Source organism: Cryptotermes secundus, unplaced genomic scaffold, assembly GCF_002891405.2.
Source record: "Cryptotermes secundus unplaced genomic scaffold, Csec_1.0 scaffold644, whole genome shotgun sequence".
In the NCBI taxonomy this organism is placed as follows: Eukaryota; Metazoa; Arthropoda; class Insecta; order Blattodea; family Kalotermitidae; genus Cryptotermes; species Cryptotermes secundus.
Window position 1 is genome coordinate 719205 of NW_019742971.1, and position 15067 is coordinate 734271.

The following is a 15067-nucleotide window of genomic DNA, read 5'->3' on the forward strand; positions in this document are numbered from 1 at the left end:
AGTGTAGGGAGCAAGATCAAAGACACAAAATATATTGTTTGCACTTGAGACGGAGTTTATATCATTTATCGTATGGAGTGCAACAGGATACTTAAATATAATATTTTTAGATTTATTTTGAACAGGAAGTTCTTGGAAGAACTATTCTCCTACTTTCCTTGATACGACAAGGACCGCATAGAAAACTACATGTCCAACAGTTCTTTCATTGTTGCGTCTGAATTCATTGCTGATGTAAAGTTTTTCCCGCGCCGTTGCTTAGCAACGAGAGGGGAATATACATATAGACACATGGGCTGTTGGGAGGGAAAGCAGGCAAGAAAGAAATCAGCATATGAGATCACCATGCTGTTTATGTCTGTGTGTTTGTGATCCCCCNACGTCGTGTTTTTATTTGTTATCTTAAAAAAACCAGGACGATGGATAAAGTCCAAAAACCCAACATATCAGTGTGTTGGTATATATAGCATGACACCTGAACCCATCAGAACGGCGTAATTCTTAAATGCCTACGCCGACCAAGCGACCGCCGCTTGTCGGCGAAGTTAAATGCCAACTTAGCAGATAGAGGGTGTCGGGTGGTCAGCGCAACGGATCCCCACGGCCGTTAATCTCAGTTTTCTAGACCGGAGCCGCTATTTCCTTGAAGTAGCTCCTCATTTATCCTCATGAGGCTGAGTGAACCCCGTTCCAAACCCACTACTTCTTAGATAATCTGGTAGCGCCGGGAATCAAACACGGGGCCTCTGGATCTGTAGCCAGGAACTCTGACCACTAGACCACAGAGGCGGTCCCAGCCTATGAAACACTGCTTTAAATAAAAAAAAACAAAACACGATGACGGATATTATTAAAATGTATATAATTGTTCAGATTTTGTTTGGCTCTCTAGTTGCTTTGGAAAGTGATAAAATTGTAAGACTGGATGTCGTAAATTGAACTGCCGCTCCTACTTGTTTTAAAGAAGGACATTTCTTCGTGTGGGCACTCGGAGCATTGCAAAAGATCAGAACAAGAGAAGCAAACCAGACCCCAGAGCACACGCAGACAGGCGCGGCATATCCTCTCCTCTTCTCGAAACATCTCGGCCCTGGTACTGCCCCTTTCTTGAGCACTTAAAAAATTTAAACACTCGTAAATATGTCTGCCTAGTTTATGACTACCAAAATAGGATCAAAAGTTTAGAACGGAAGCTCTTGAAGGGTGAAGGACGACAGTGAACCGAAGGGTAAGCGTGGATTAAATTATCCGGTGGGGCAGTTGCTGGTGTTTGTTTCTTTTTGGTAACTTTCTGGTTGGCTTGCTCGCTGCTTCCTTCCCCTGACGTCACTGAAGTCGTTTTGTATTACTTCTTTTTTCTGTTTAGTCTGAAGTATATAGTCCTTTCAGATAACATCTCGCATTGTATTAACAAGGAGCACTGTATTATTTGACGATAATTTAACTCCGATAGTTTATACTTCAGAAACCTGAAGAACAGCCTAACAGTTGGTGTAACTGAACTAATACAGATGCAATAAAGTAACAAGTTTATGTAATTTACGTAATCCTTCTGACCAAGTTTGGTAAGGACTCGATCTTCTTAGTTCCAAAGCACCCTTTAATTTAAAGAGGCTATTTCCAGAAAGACGCCAAAACTGTCATTCACAAAAACAGAAATTTAATTTAGTAATTTCCATTGTTCTGTGCATTGATCATTATTCTGGGCTTTTATACTGCCCTGGAGTGTCTTCATGGTTCTGAGGAGCTGTTTCTATCCCTGTTTCCAATGACAATAGCCTCCCTCATTTTAATAAACAGGAACTACTGTAATCACTGAGAATGTGTAAAATAAAAATTGATGCTTTGATGGAAATCTAAGTTTTGTGGCCCTCAAAGTAAATATTTACCACATTTTGTTTGCTGTACCAACAGTTGAGAGTGAGAGAGTCAACATGTCTTCACTGCAAATTCAGTTTAATACGTCCCTTAACAGTTTTAAAACTGCCAGTTTATGATTTCCTATCAGGATTAATCCACATGTACATATGATTGGGCGCATAAATTATTTTCCCACTATTTCAGTTAAGAGGCATTAAGCACCTGAACAATTAATACAACACATACTTTTGAATGCTCATCATGTCATAAATAATTTTACGTTTGTGCCAATCTGTATGAAATAAGGATCATGTGTGCAGTTCTTGAAGTTGATGTGAAGGATCTGATGAAAGAAACTAAAGTTTGCACTGGATTATAATTTGATGTATTTTCATTTGTAGTTGTTTTAACATAACTTAGTTGTGTGCTTGAGTACCTCCTATAAACAGTGTATGCCCTACAACTTTGTGTGCTTGAGTACCTCCTATAAACAGTACAGCTTCGTGTGAAATACAAGCGATTAGTTAGGCCATTTTAGTACAGGACTACAATTTTCCTTACATGACCCATCCCACAAGAACTGTGATCTGAGGGCCCGAAAGATGACACGAGTCCAAAAACCTAAAGTGTTAGCAGTAATTAAAGAAAACAAAAACAGGTTATGAAATGGCATTGCTGATTTTTCTGCATGGACATGCTAATTATTAATTAATAATGTTTATGAATGCTCTTTTTGCTATGTCATATTTCAATCACTAAAAGTAACTGATAGACATATAAAAATTTTTAAATGCAGAATTTTTCTATAAAACTTCATTATCTGTTTGCAATTTCAAGCCATGTTACAGGAGTAATATCAACTTTGGGGCCGTGCCATAGCTCAAGCGGTTAGTCGCTGGATTTCCACTGCAGCGGCCTGGGTTCGATCTCGGGTCTGGTCAAGTGGGATTTGTGGTGGATAAAGTGGCACTGGGGCAGGTTTTCTCCAAGTACTTACGTTTCCTCTGCCAATCTTCATTCCACCAATTACTCCACAGTCACCCTCACCTATCATCTGGGGCTGGTACAATAGGCCAGAAATGGCCGCAGTACAAGGGACTTAGTCTCACCCCACTAGCAATAAGAAAAACACATCAACTTCTAATGAAAATAATTGCTAAGCTCTGCCTCAGCACACCTGCTCATAATTTTAAGCATGGATGTTCTGGAATAAGATGTATATGTTCAGTGCTGTAGCTAATAGCCTGTCACTGTGCCAGTTGAAATAAGTCTGGCTTGCTGATTATAATTAATCCTTTCAAGGCCAAGTAACACTATTCTAAAAGGTTCTGTTGGTGGTGCATAACACTCAGGATTACTGAGTTTTTGGATTTTGTTCATCACATGGTATTTTAATGAACACAATGTTGTCAAAATGTGTTTCCATTCTCATGTGAAAGGCTGGGGTGCACCTATTCTGTTCAGTCCATTTGTAAGATCTAACCTCAATTACTGGACCTCTTTCTAATGGACACAGCAGTGTAGGTGCCTCCCAACTAAAACATATTCAGTCTCTGAAGCGTGTTCTTCAGAATGCCAGATGATATATGAAGACCAAACCTTGAGTAATGCCTACAATTCTGTTGTGTTTATTGGTTTTAGCATAATATGGCATGGTCTAATAATGGAACTGTTACAAGGATCCCAACTGGGCTTTGTGATTCCTGTTGTCTATATGAATAAAAATAGCTATGAGTTAAGGGCTTAATATGTTCAGTATGAAGTGGGAAATGTACTTTCCCACTAACAGCAAAACTAGAATAATTCTTTTTTAATAGTTTTATTAAATGGTACATGATGTAAAAGACTGGATTTACAACTTTCAAATGAAAGTTTTTTTATGTGGTTTACAGGTCTAAGGATCTACTAGAAATACAAGGAAAAGTAACTGATTCATGTGATGTGACACTTTCATTGCTGTTGGCTTTGTTAAGCATTTTTATTTGCAATAAAGGAACGTAAGGCCAATAAGCTGCAAAAAAATCATGAACACATTTGGAAAATATCTGTAGGCATAATTGTTTCAGCTATTAAACATAACCAGGCTCACTGGCTCCAAACATATTGACAGTATCTAAAGTTCATGGCCATCAGTAACTTCAGACCTTACAAGTGGAATGTCTTATATTGTTTATTAAACAGCACTTGTAATTTAGTATATAGGAGTTTGTGATTAAAAACTGATAATTATCATCAATGTAGAGTGACGTTCATTTTTAATTCTTTAATAAACACACCTAGTTCTTGGTTTTGTTCTTCACACGTAAAATACATGAGTAAATCCTCATTTATCTATAATTCTATTATTCTCATCGCACCATTATTGCAGTCTGGAACTTTTAGAAAGGGTAAATAAAAAACAACTTGATAAATATGAGCAAGAGGAAGCACGTGATAATGATAAGTACACTGAACATGCAAAAATTATTATTGAATGAGATTAATATATTTCATGATGACAGCTAGCCTTCTTGGTTTAAGCACCCTTCGGTTTTATTTTATCTCTTGTACACCTTGTTCTGCACTTATATTCCATTTGAAGTTTGCTGCTGCTGAATGTGCAACTCCAGTGTAGTGACATTCTTGGGGCCTGAGACAGTTTAAATGTTGGCCTCCCTACATGCCTTAATATCCTTGCATCCCCTCATCCTGCTCTACACAAAACTAAACATGCCACAGAAACTCACACATCTGTTACCAGTATTTTCAGTTGGAAAATCCTCTTTCTATAGTTCTGTTTTACTTTATAAAACTCACAATTACTGGCAATACAAAGATATTTAATTAACACTGTTAGGTACATGGCCGATCACAGTGACCGCGTGATCTAAGATATGATACTGTCCTCGCTCACTCAAACACTGGGATTATGGGTTCGAATCCCACTCGAGGTGTGGTTGTATGTCTGTGTTTATTCTGTTTGCGTAGGTAGCGGCCTTCCTGTGGACTGATCCCCCATCCAAGGAGTCCTACTGACTGTCTTAGGATTAAGAAACTGAAGTGAAACAAAGCGTTTCATGGATGCCCTTTTTTCCAATGTGGGAGCAACAGGAAAGAGAGAGTGAGAGATTAGGTACATTATGTAAGAGATGACATATGCATACTGTTTTTGAAAAATATGTAGATATGAAATAGATAAATAGGGGGCCCCATGAGGTAATGACTGAGCTCCCATTTCCCCGTGTCATTATAATATTGCTTTGATGTACACATTGTATAGTCATCAAATCTGGATCACAATTTATGAAAAATGTAATAGTCCACTGACCTACTTTGACAAGCTGGAGATGTCCATTTAGCCAGTTGTGTTAGCTACTTTAATGGTTGTGAAATGTCACTAGATGAAAATTAAAATACACTGATATGTTGGGATTTTGGACTTTATCGATCGTCCTAGTTTTTAAGATAACAAATAAAAACATGACGTTTCGGAAACTGGATCTGTTTCCGTCCTCAGGTGAAGGAAAACAGCTATTCAGTTGGGTCCCTTAGAAAGAGCTAGCCTCAATCACTGGTCCAATGTGTTACACACCATCGTCAGAATCCTACAGTAACTGAAAGTTGAAATAGTTCACTTATGTGACAAATTTTTATCTGTGATAACTCCTATGCATTTAATTTGAAATCTCTTTATTTTGTCTAGGAATCTGAGTACAGAAAATTAAAGTAAATGTATTGTCATGTACAGTCTTTGAAGGAAGTCAAACAAATTTTAAGAAACCACTTGGTACCACTATTTTGCCTCAAATCAAAACAAAGCCCATTAGTATTTTCACAGCAGCATTTGTTTAACCTTGAACAAAGTCTGGTATTGATAACGTTGTTCCAACACTGCTCTGATAGTGAGAAACACCATAAATTTCACTGTGTGCATTTTGAACTTGGCAGGCTTTCACCAGAAGGTGTTGACATTTTCCTGGATTGTTTGTGTGGAGAGGAATGTAATAGAGGCTATTCACTGCTGAAGCCCATGGGCAAATACATCCTGTATGGTATGTATATAAAACTTTCGTGTCTTTTAAAAAAGATAACTTGATCAGAATTTGTCTGCCAGAGTTCACTGTAATCAACAGATAATATGTGTTGTGTTCACTTGTAGTCATCTTTCTTTAACTAATTATATTTCTCTTTATTTGAGGCCTACATTAAGGAACAACAGCAAAAATGTGTCTTATGGGAAAGAATTATGTCTTGGTGAATTACTGAATTGTCTAATGGCTGTAGATATTAACATAAAAACAAGCCCATAATCATGGGTACCAGCCAGTATTTCTGTCAGGGTCAAACTAGGCAGTGGTCTTACGGGTTCACCATCCCAGCCTAAACCTTGTTGCTATGATGATTTCAAGCAGTAGTTATTTATATAATAAAATAAGATTAATACAATTAGGTTGTAGTTATGTGCTTGAAAGTCAAATTGTAGGAAATTTCCAAGCCAATTTCCAAGACTGGTCTGAAAGTTACTGAATAGAATACTAGAAGAGGCTAAAAGTGAAGGAAAGAGTTGGATATAGTTAAGAACAAAAGGTATTTATGCAGTTCCTTGGAACTTTCAAGGAATAGAGGAATAAGACGTCATACAGCTATACATCAACAAGCAGCCTTTGGGGATTCTTATTAATTCTTCATATTTTCCATGAGATATAGAACTACAGGAATGTCTGATGTGTGGCATTATCACTAAAACAAAGCTCTGTCCTGCCATCTCTTGATATGTTATACTAATCATTGTCAGTACTCTGTGAACTTGATTTTTAAGATACTATGAAAATGTAAAACAAAAGAAAATCTTTCTGCTGGAATTGCCAACTTGGAAAGGGTTAAGCTTCCTGGATATATTGCATTTGTTATTAAATTAAAAAGAATTGTTCTACTTATCCACATTATCCTACATCTGGAATTCTGTAAATCATTATTGACACTGTCATAAACAGTCTGTGTGGAATATATTACTTGAAGCTTTCACAGATACTGCATGTAATGAAGTCAAATTTACATTAAAACACGCTCACATACTGCTAAACAGTAAAAGTTATTCATATTCTTCAACAGAATAGTAAAAGGTCAATTTTAGGAAGTAATTTTATTATTATAGTCCATTCAGTAAATAATTGTTTTGTCTGCTTTCCTTACAGGATCATCAAATGTTGTGACAGGCGAAACAAAGAGCTTTTTCAGTGTTGCCAGATCAGTAAGTATACATGAATTATAACATCTGTTAACCTTCAGAATCTGAAATTCATCTGAATCATTTCTGAAAATTAAGTTTTTATCTCACAGAACACACTCTGCATCTGTAAATGAAGAGATAATTTGGGAAAACTAAGAAAAAGGAAGATATTAATATAGATATTAGGAACATGCGTTGTGAGTAGTGACTAAACTGAAGTGACTCATACATAGTAAGGCACATTGGTTGCTTTTGTGAACGTGAATTTCTTGAGCACCTTCAGAAGGAAGATTTCATGTCCTTTAGTTTTTGATTAGTTATGTCTAATCAAGGAACATCTCTTGACTCCTTGAAACCTGAAATTCATCTAAATAGTATTTACAAGTTAAATTTGTTTCCACCACAAGAAATACACTCCATCTCCATTAAGAAAAACCAACAGGTTTTATTTATAACCGTTTATTCTGAGAATCTTACGAAACATAAGTACACTCTCTGGCTAAAATGTAGTTTTGTTAACATTACACCAGGTGGTACATATAGTATCCATTGTGCTTTAAAGAATTAAGTCCCTGTCTTGACCAGAAGCTGAAATCTCCAGAAAAATTTTTGTTACTATTCATGTATGTAGGTAAGTAAAACTAAAATGCCTCTCTGTGCATAAGTAATTGAGCACTACACCATGAAGACATAGGGGGGAGTGGCTGTATATATCCATGTTTTCTTGACCTCAGCACTAGTTGGATATGAGTGGTCAGCTTCAAGCTCCAAGCACTTTACCCTCGGAGAAAGAACCCCCAGTACCAATTGCATATGAAGCTGGGTGGACCCCAGAGCTAGTCTGGACGATAAAAGTAAAAAAAGTAAAGCTATCCCTGTAACAGGCTGTGAAGGCCCATAGTGTTGTGAGATATTGAGGGTCCCACATTTTCTAGACAATCAGCTCAAAGATGGTGGTAAGGTTGTCAGCCTTATGCGCTGGCCGTGCTTTACTCCCGAGGAAAATTATTTAATTAATTCCTGGTACTGTGAAGAGAAAATTCTTGACCCTATCAGGACCTGAACTCTGACCCCTCAGTCATCCATCCTATAGCCAGTTACTATACTGACTGTACTATCCCAGCTCCCATTCATATATCTGTGCATGTGTGTAAATATCAACAATGTTACAGAAGCAGTTTTTTCAAAAACAGATAAATAAAATACATCATTAGTTATTCCATGCAAAGTTGGGACTTGTTCAAGAACTTTGACCTAAAAATACACGGCTTCAGTCAAGGTTCAGAGAACCTTGCTTGCTTCTGACATCATGCTGGAAGTACTGATGATGGCACATGGACATTGTCGTTTATGCCTCCGCCTGAATTTCTTTTACATATATTGATATCACAAATCTTGCATACGAATATGGGTTATCGGGGTTTAAAATGTCACAACAAATTTATCAAAATGTATAAGGAATTTGATTGGCGTTTTCTTGTCTCTCATCAAGAGAAACATTTACAACTTCCATATTGTGTAAATTAGATAAGTGTGAAATTGAGTTATCGTAATGTGGTGTGTTTTGAGTAAAGTTGGTATTTCTCTATCCCCCCCCCCTCCTCTCCACCCCATTAATAATATGGCTTTCTTGGTGGTTTAAGAGGAGTCTGTGACAGAATTTCAACAACAGTAATAAGGTTCCTGTTTATTCTAGTCAGAGGCAGGATAAATCTGCATTAATGTATACAGATAATTATCCTGTTTATTGCTGTCATAATCACTGAAAATTAATTGCACTTTTGACATTATAACCAAAAATTTTCCATCTTTCTACAATCGCCCACCATTTTCATACTTAGATGATGAACAATTATACATGGCAGAATTACTGAGAAGCTGAAATTTGCTCAGCTGGTGAAGAAATTTGTCACCTTTTATGGAAACCAGGGATTCATTATTATGTTTTCAAGAGCCTGCCTTTGGTCCCTCTCCTCAACCACATGAATGCAGTCCATATCTTTACATACTGCCTCTTTAAAAATTATATTAATATTATTCTGTCATGTATTCTGAGGTCCTCCAAATGGTCTCTTGCCTTCAGGTTCTCCAACTAAAATGCATGTATTGCCCTCATGCATGATAAATGCTTATCCATCTTATTTTCAACACCATAATAATAGTTGTGAAAGAGAACAAGTTATGAGGCTCCTCATAATGCAGTTTTGCCCTTCTTCCTTTTAACTTCACCTCTCTTAGGTCAAAGTAGCCAGAAGGTCACGGGTTCAAGTCCCGATGAGGTCATTGCATTTTTTTCAATTGACCTAATCCTTTCGCCGCACTATGGCCGTGGGATAGACTCAGCCTCTAACATAAATGAGTACCAGGAATTAATTAAATAATTTTCCTGGGGAGTAAAGCGTGGCCAGTGCGTAAGGCTGACAACCTTGAGCTGATTGTCTAGATAATGTGGGACCCTCAACGTCTCACAACCCTACAGGCCTTCATGGCCTGGTACAGGGATAGCTTTACTTTTTACCTTAATTATTAAAGGATAAAAAATTCCAACTGAAACATTGTCTATATACTTTCTGATAAAAAGCCACTTTTGTTGTTTCCTGTTTTCTAATTTGATGTGCTGTATAAGAGAACCCCTCTTCCTCTTCCCCTTCCCCAGTTTTTGATCCAGAGACCTCAGACATCTTTCATATGACTTTTCTTGTGATATTGACTGTGCTTGCTCTTTGCAGCATTTCTATTGTCATTACCATATCATCTGTATAGATTTGGCTGTTTGGTCTCTTATGGCCCCAAACATGATTTCCTTTTTAGAATGTGTAAGATTCAGATTATGATCTTGTGGGAGGTGATGCTGTGTAGTTGGTAGATAGGTACTAATATTTCTGAGGAAGCTGCTGCTTCCATTTTTATATTAAACTTCTCTAAAAAAATTGGTGCCTCTCCACCAAACTGCATGTTGCTATGTCCCAGAAGACTTGCTGCCATGAGAATATAAAATGTCATGATTTACAAGATAGAACTATAAAAGGTGTTAAATCTTGCCTTATTTTAACATTTTTAAAATATAACTATTGAAAGTTTAAGACTGATTTCTCCAACAAAAATTTAGGTAGTATTTAGTGACTGATTTATTTTCCAATTCACAGTGTATTATGTTGAGTTGTTTTGATTTGTAATTGTATGACTGACACTTTAATATTCAAAGCATGCGTAGTATATTCTTTGAGTATTTGGTGTATTGTATATCTTTGACTGGTTCTATATCAGACTGGCGACATTTGTAGCCTGTTCTTGATTGATGGAATATTACAATAAATTGAATTGGTGTCCTGGGCCTCACACTCTTTTTAGTAAATACTGACAATTTTCTTTACATCGAAAATTGTTCCCACTTTGCAACATTCTTAAATTGACATGGACATCTCCTTAGGGAACGATACACAATCAGATTAACCAATGTAAGAATGTTACTCATATATGGGTTTTAGATAAATTGGATTGGGTGGGGGTATTAACTGGATTCATCTGGCTCCAGATAGAGACCAGAGGTGGGCTCTTCTTAACATGGTAATGAACCAACAGGTTCCATAAAATGTCGGGAAATTCTTGAGTATCTGAGTGGCTGTGGGCTTCTGAAAAGAACTTGGCTCTTTGGAGTTAGTTCAGAATTTATCATCCTTTCAGAATCTTCCAAAGATAACATTTGATAGTGTCAGCCATTAGTTGTGGGGTGAAGCTTCTGATGACGAGTCATGGCTTGCTTTTGGTGATAACAGAATGTGGTAACTTGTTCCAGTGGTGGCAGGTAGACAAGGTATCTCCCATCAAGCTGTTTGATGAGAACAAGACCCTCTCCGGTCTGAATCTGCGTCACCTACTGTACCAGCAGAATGGCGCTCCCTACGCCAAACGCATTATGGAGTCTGTGTTTGCTCTTTGGAAGGATGGCAAGATTAAGCCTGTTGTTGATTCCACTTGGGCTTTGGAGGATGTAAGTTTCTGTCCAAATAAATTACTTGCTTTGTTGCCATGACGGAGCTGGAGAGACCTTTAACAGAATTTGTTAAATGCAGGTATCTAATTGTGTTTTAAATTCTCAGTATATATTAGGATATTCCTTAGTCACAAACAGGTAGGATTCCAGAAATAGGTAAATCATGTTGGGAACACATGAGCGTTATTTCCCATACAGTGCTGTGAATGATAATTAGGTTTCCAAACCAGCCCATAGAAATCTAGTTTATTTAACTGATAATTAAACAAAATATTGTGCATTTGTAACAAGTAACATTGAAAGCAATACTTTCCAGAAATAAGAGAAACCAGAAAAACAGTTATTAACTCTGTGAAATTTGAGGGCTCACAACTGTGGTTCCAAAGGGTTCCCTGGCTTCTGCGATATAATGCTGCATAGTCCATTGGAAGCCAACTGATATTTTGGAAAAACTGAATAACAAATAGGTTTTTATTATTGTAGTTACTTGAATTTTGGTGGAATTCTGGTGCAGTGTAAACACTACAGTCACCATAAGTGGTTTCCAGGAGCAAGGACTGGTTCATGCCTAGTAATTGGTGTTCATATGACAAATTTAATAAAATACTAAGTTAGGTATTAACTTTGTTTGTATGGTTATTTGTAACTTAGATTTCTTGTACACAGTTCTGCTGTTACTATGTAGAGTGTTACAGCAGTGGTTCAAGTCAGGGAGGAAGAAATGTCTGTCTTTTGAAATACCAACCAAAAGAAGTTTTAAACAAAAATTTTAGATGTTAATGAGATAAATATTAATACGTAATAAATTTATTTGTGTACTTAGAAATGTCTGGCATTGAATGAAATATGGCTGAGTAGATTTCAGCTTGCTGGACAAGAAATAAAGACAGAGAACACCAACATAAAATATGAATGGTATACTTTCCTCCTGTCTTTTCTTTTTTTCATATATTTGTGTTATTTGTTTTACTGTTTGCGACCTTTTGCTTTATTCCCTCTTGCAAGTGCACTATGATATCTAGGATTCTGGTGTATCTGTTGTAATACTAGGATAAACATAATGACTGTACTTGGGTGTGAATCCACTAGGTACCAGAGGCAATGCAGAAAATGCATGATCGTAAAAATATTGGCAAGATCGTACTAGATCCCGAAATGGAGCCAAAACCAAAACCTGCTACACCAGCCAAGGGTAAGGCCAAGGGAGGTGATAAAGAAGACAAGAAGAAGGATGAGGAGAAGAAGGAAGAGGAAAAGAAAGAAGAGGAGAATGCCGTTAATGACACAGAGCAAGCCACAGCAGGTATGGTGTTTAATATTGTACACAATTAGTGTGAAAGATTTCGTAGTTTCTTTATATTTGCAGTTCACACTGCCAGAAAAAAAAGAAATCATTTTGATTGTTTCATTGCATTTGTAAATAATAATAAATATAAGTTCCCATGGAAATAATAATCCTTAAGAATGTTGTATATAGCACTCTCATGTTTACCTCATAAATTCCCATTTCACACTCTTAAGCAGCGATAGTACAGCTCATTCAGTGAAGTGATAGGCAGTGAACCTTTTCATGGCCTGGTGCTGAGTTTACATCATCAGTTAATACCAATAGGAAGTGGTGCCAGACTTACTCCTGCTCCAGCACTGCCCGGTGGGCTTAATGAGCCATCTACTGCTGTACATTTGTATTCATTTGGTTTGCAAGAGACAGCTTCTTAAATTTGATTTCTGTAGTTCACATTTCAAAATAATTGAGAAGATAATACAACAGTATGCTTTCCTATAGCTGTCTGAGTCTGGGTAATCATACTTCTCAATATCAGAGTGGATATATCAATGAACAGCACAAATATCTTAAAGAATTATGGCTCAGTGAAGTATGAAGTTATGAAGTGTTTCCAGCATGTGTTAATGTAGACAAAATCTGTATCCAGTGGTGCCAACTAATGTGAATTGGTACCAATGGTTTACAAACAGTGGGCTGTGGCCTGGAGTATAGTCTGTTTATAGATTTTATAAATATTTTTAATATTGACCTTTCATTGTATCTGTAATTTAATGGAGTCCGAGAGAGAGCTCACTTATATTTATGGGAATATTTTTTTTGAGATCATGATATTCAGAAATGCAAAACGAGCTGTGTCTATATTACATTTCCATTTCCTTTATTCCTGCTCAAGTTATGGAAAACTTTTTTGCTTATCATGTTTGAACACGTCAGCTCTCTATAAAATTATCAGCTACTGACATATATGAGGGAATGAATGAATATGCTTTTAAATCTGGCACAATGCAAAAGTCAGTGTCCTTTGTTTCTGCAAATTAATGCAGAAATCACAGAAAGGCACTATCTTTATGCTTTGGATATGTTAATTTCAAGTGAGTGGAAAGAAACAGGCATGTATTGGTTTATGAAATGAGTTTGCTTTCTAATGTCACGCTTATTTGAGCTTGAATAATGGCTGGTAATTTACCTTTTTTCAGAAACCAAAGAAGAAAAGAATAATTCAAGTTGAATTTAATGAAGCCAATGGAGCAAAGAAGACATGAACCGCTTAATGTTCAAATCGACCACATATTGAAATTTGTGCTGTGTTATATTTTTGTGTAAGATATTAGCATAATATAATTATTTTGTCAATATACTTTACAAATTGAAAGATTGTATGTACATATGTATGTACGTACACCTGTGGTTATATGTGCGCGTGTGTGTTAATGTGCGCATGCGTGTTGCTATTTCTTCGCTTCCCCCCATCAACTGTACGTTTCATGTGCACAAAACATTTTGACAAAATAAAAAAAAAAGGGAACAAATACGCGGGTTTATCAAACTTTTACCTTAAGGATACTTGTGATTTCTTATACACAATCAACACTTGGATTTTCATAAAATCTACTTCATTTTCCAGAGCCCTTTTGAAGGGTACTTTAGCTAGTTCACTGACTCTTTTACACAAGTGTATGTACACCTCTTTAGCCAGTGATATTTTACAGTAGAACTTTTGGTAAATTAACTATTTTATATTCAATTATGTGTGAAACGAATGCAAGTCTACCTCTAACAGGGTCAGAAGCCTAATCAGTAAACATGAGTATTTCACGGGTACATTTCAATCACTGTATGAATCATAATCTGATGCTTTGAATGTGATATGTGGGTCAGTATATCAAATCAGGCCTGGTTTTTTAAACTGCCAAAAAATTATGACCATATATATACAGTACTTTGTAACTTATATACAGTACATATTATGCCATACAAAAGTTAATAATGAAATACTGCTTATGAAAATTACTATTTAATGTTCCACTTATTACATATATAGGACATAGGGCTTATTGATGTAAGACTGAGTTGTTGCTTTATTGCTTATTGATTTAATGCCCTTTCAGCTTCAATTTTTGTTCCCAATAATTGTGTCACGTATAGAGAAAGATCTGTAATTTGTTTCATATAAACCTTCCCTTCCCTGATTTATTCTGTAATAAATGAATATCAGTTGAAGTGTGCGCTTATAAACTGCATGTTTGAGGTGAGAAGGCTCAATAAAGTTGGCAATTAAATGTCACCAGGATCTATTCAAAGTCTGCCTGTCTTCTTGTCTTTTTCTCTTTACTTCCACTAAAAAAAAAATAAAAAGTTCTAACCTAGAAACTATGACATTTTAGCTTTATTTTTAATTTAACATTTCCATTACTTCTGTTCATAACTGTGTGTTTTACATACTGGATCATCTTTTTCTTTTATTATTTAATGCAAGAAACTTGGGAAAACTTAGATTTATTTGTGGATTTCCACAAGAAATAGAAGAATAAAATCACCAAAAATGAAATTTCTACCTAGGTAACTAATGCCATGGGTTAAAATATTTTTTAAACAGTTGATAGTTATTTTGATCGCAATGCCATTATAGAACCAAAAGATTCATCACCAAGCTCATGACATACTATGAATGCAGTTCACACTTTTATAGCCTTCTGGCTGTCAATAAGGCCCAGTG

The 15067-nt window shown here is 36.3% G+C and overlaps 1 protein-coding gene across 1 annotated transcript in view; it reads left to right on the forward strand.

Annotated features, from left to right (window-relative positions):
- Window positions 1-14645, forward strand: part of LOC111873614 (synaptic vesicle membrane protein VAT-1 homolog-like) — a 62956-nt gene extending 48311 nt beyond the window's left edge. The window contains exons 5-9 of the mRNA XM_023868482.2: window positions 5788-5891; window positions 7035-7090; window positions 10866-11060; window positions 12153-12366; window positions 13548-14645. Of these exons, the coding sequence (XP_023724250.1) occupies window positions 5788-5891; window positions 7035-7090; window positions 10866-11060; window positions 12153-12366; window positions 13548-13579 (601 nt within the window). The 3' untranslated portion in view covers window positions 13580-14645. The remainder of the gene's footprint in view (window positions 1-5787; window positions 5892-7034; window positions 7091-10865; window positions 11061-12152; window positions 12367-13547) is intronic.
- Window positions 14646-15067: the final 422 nt, after the last annotated feature.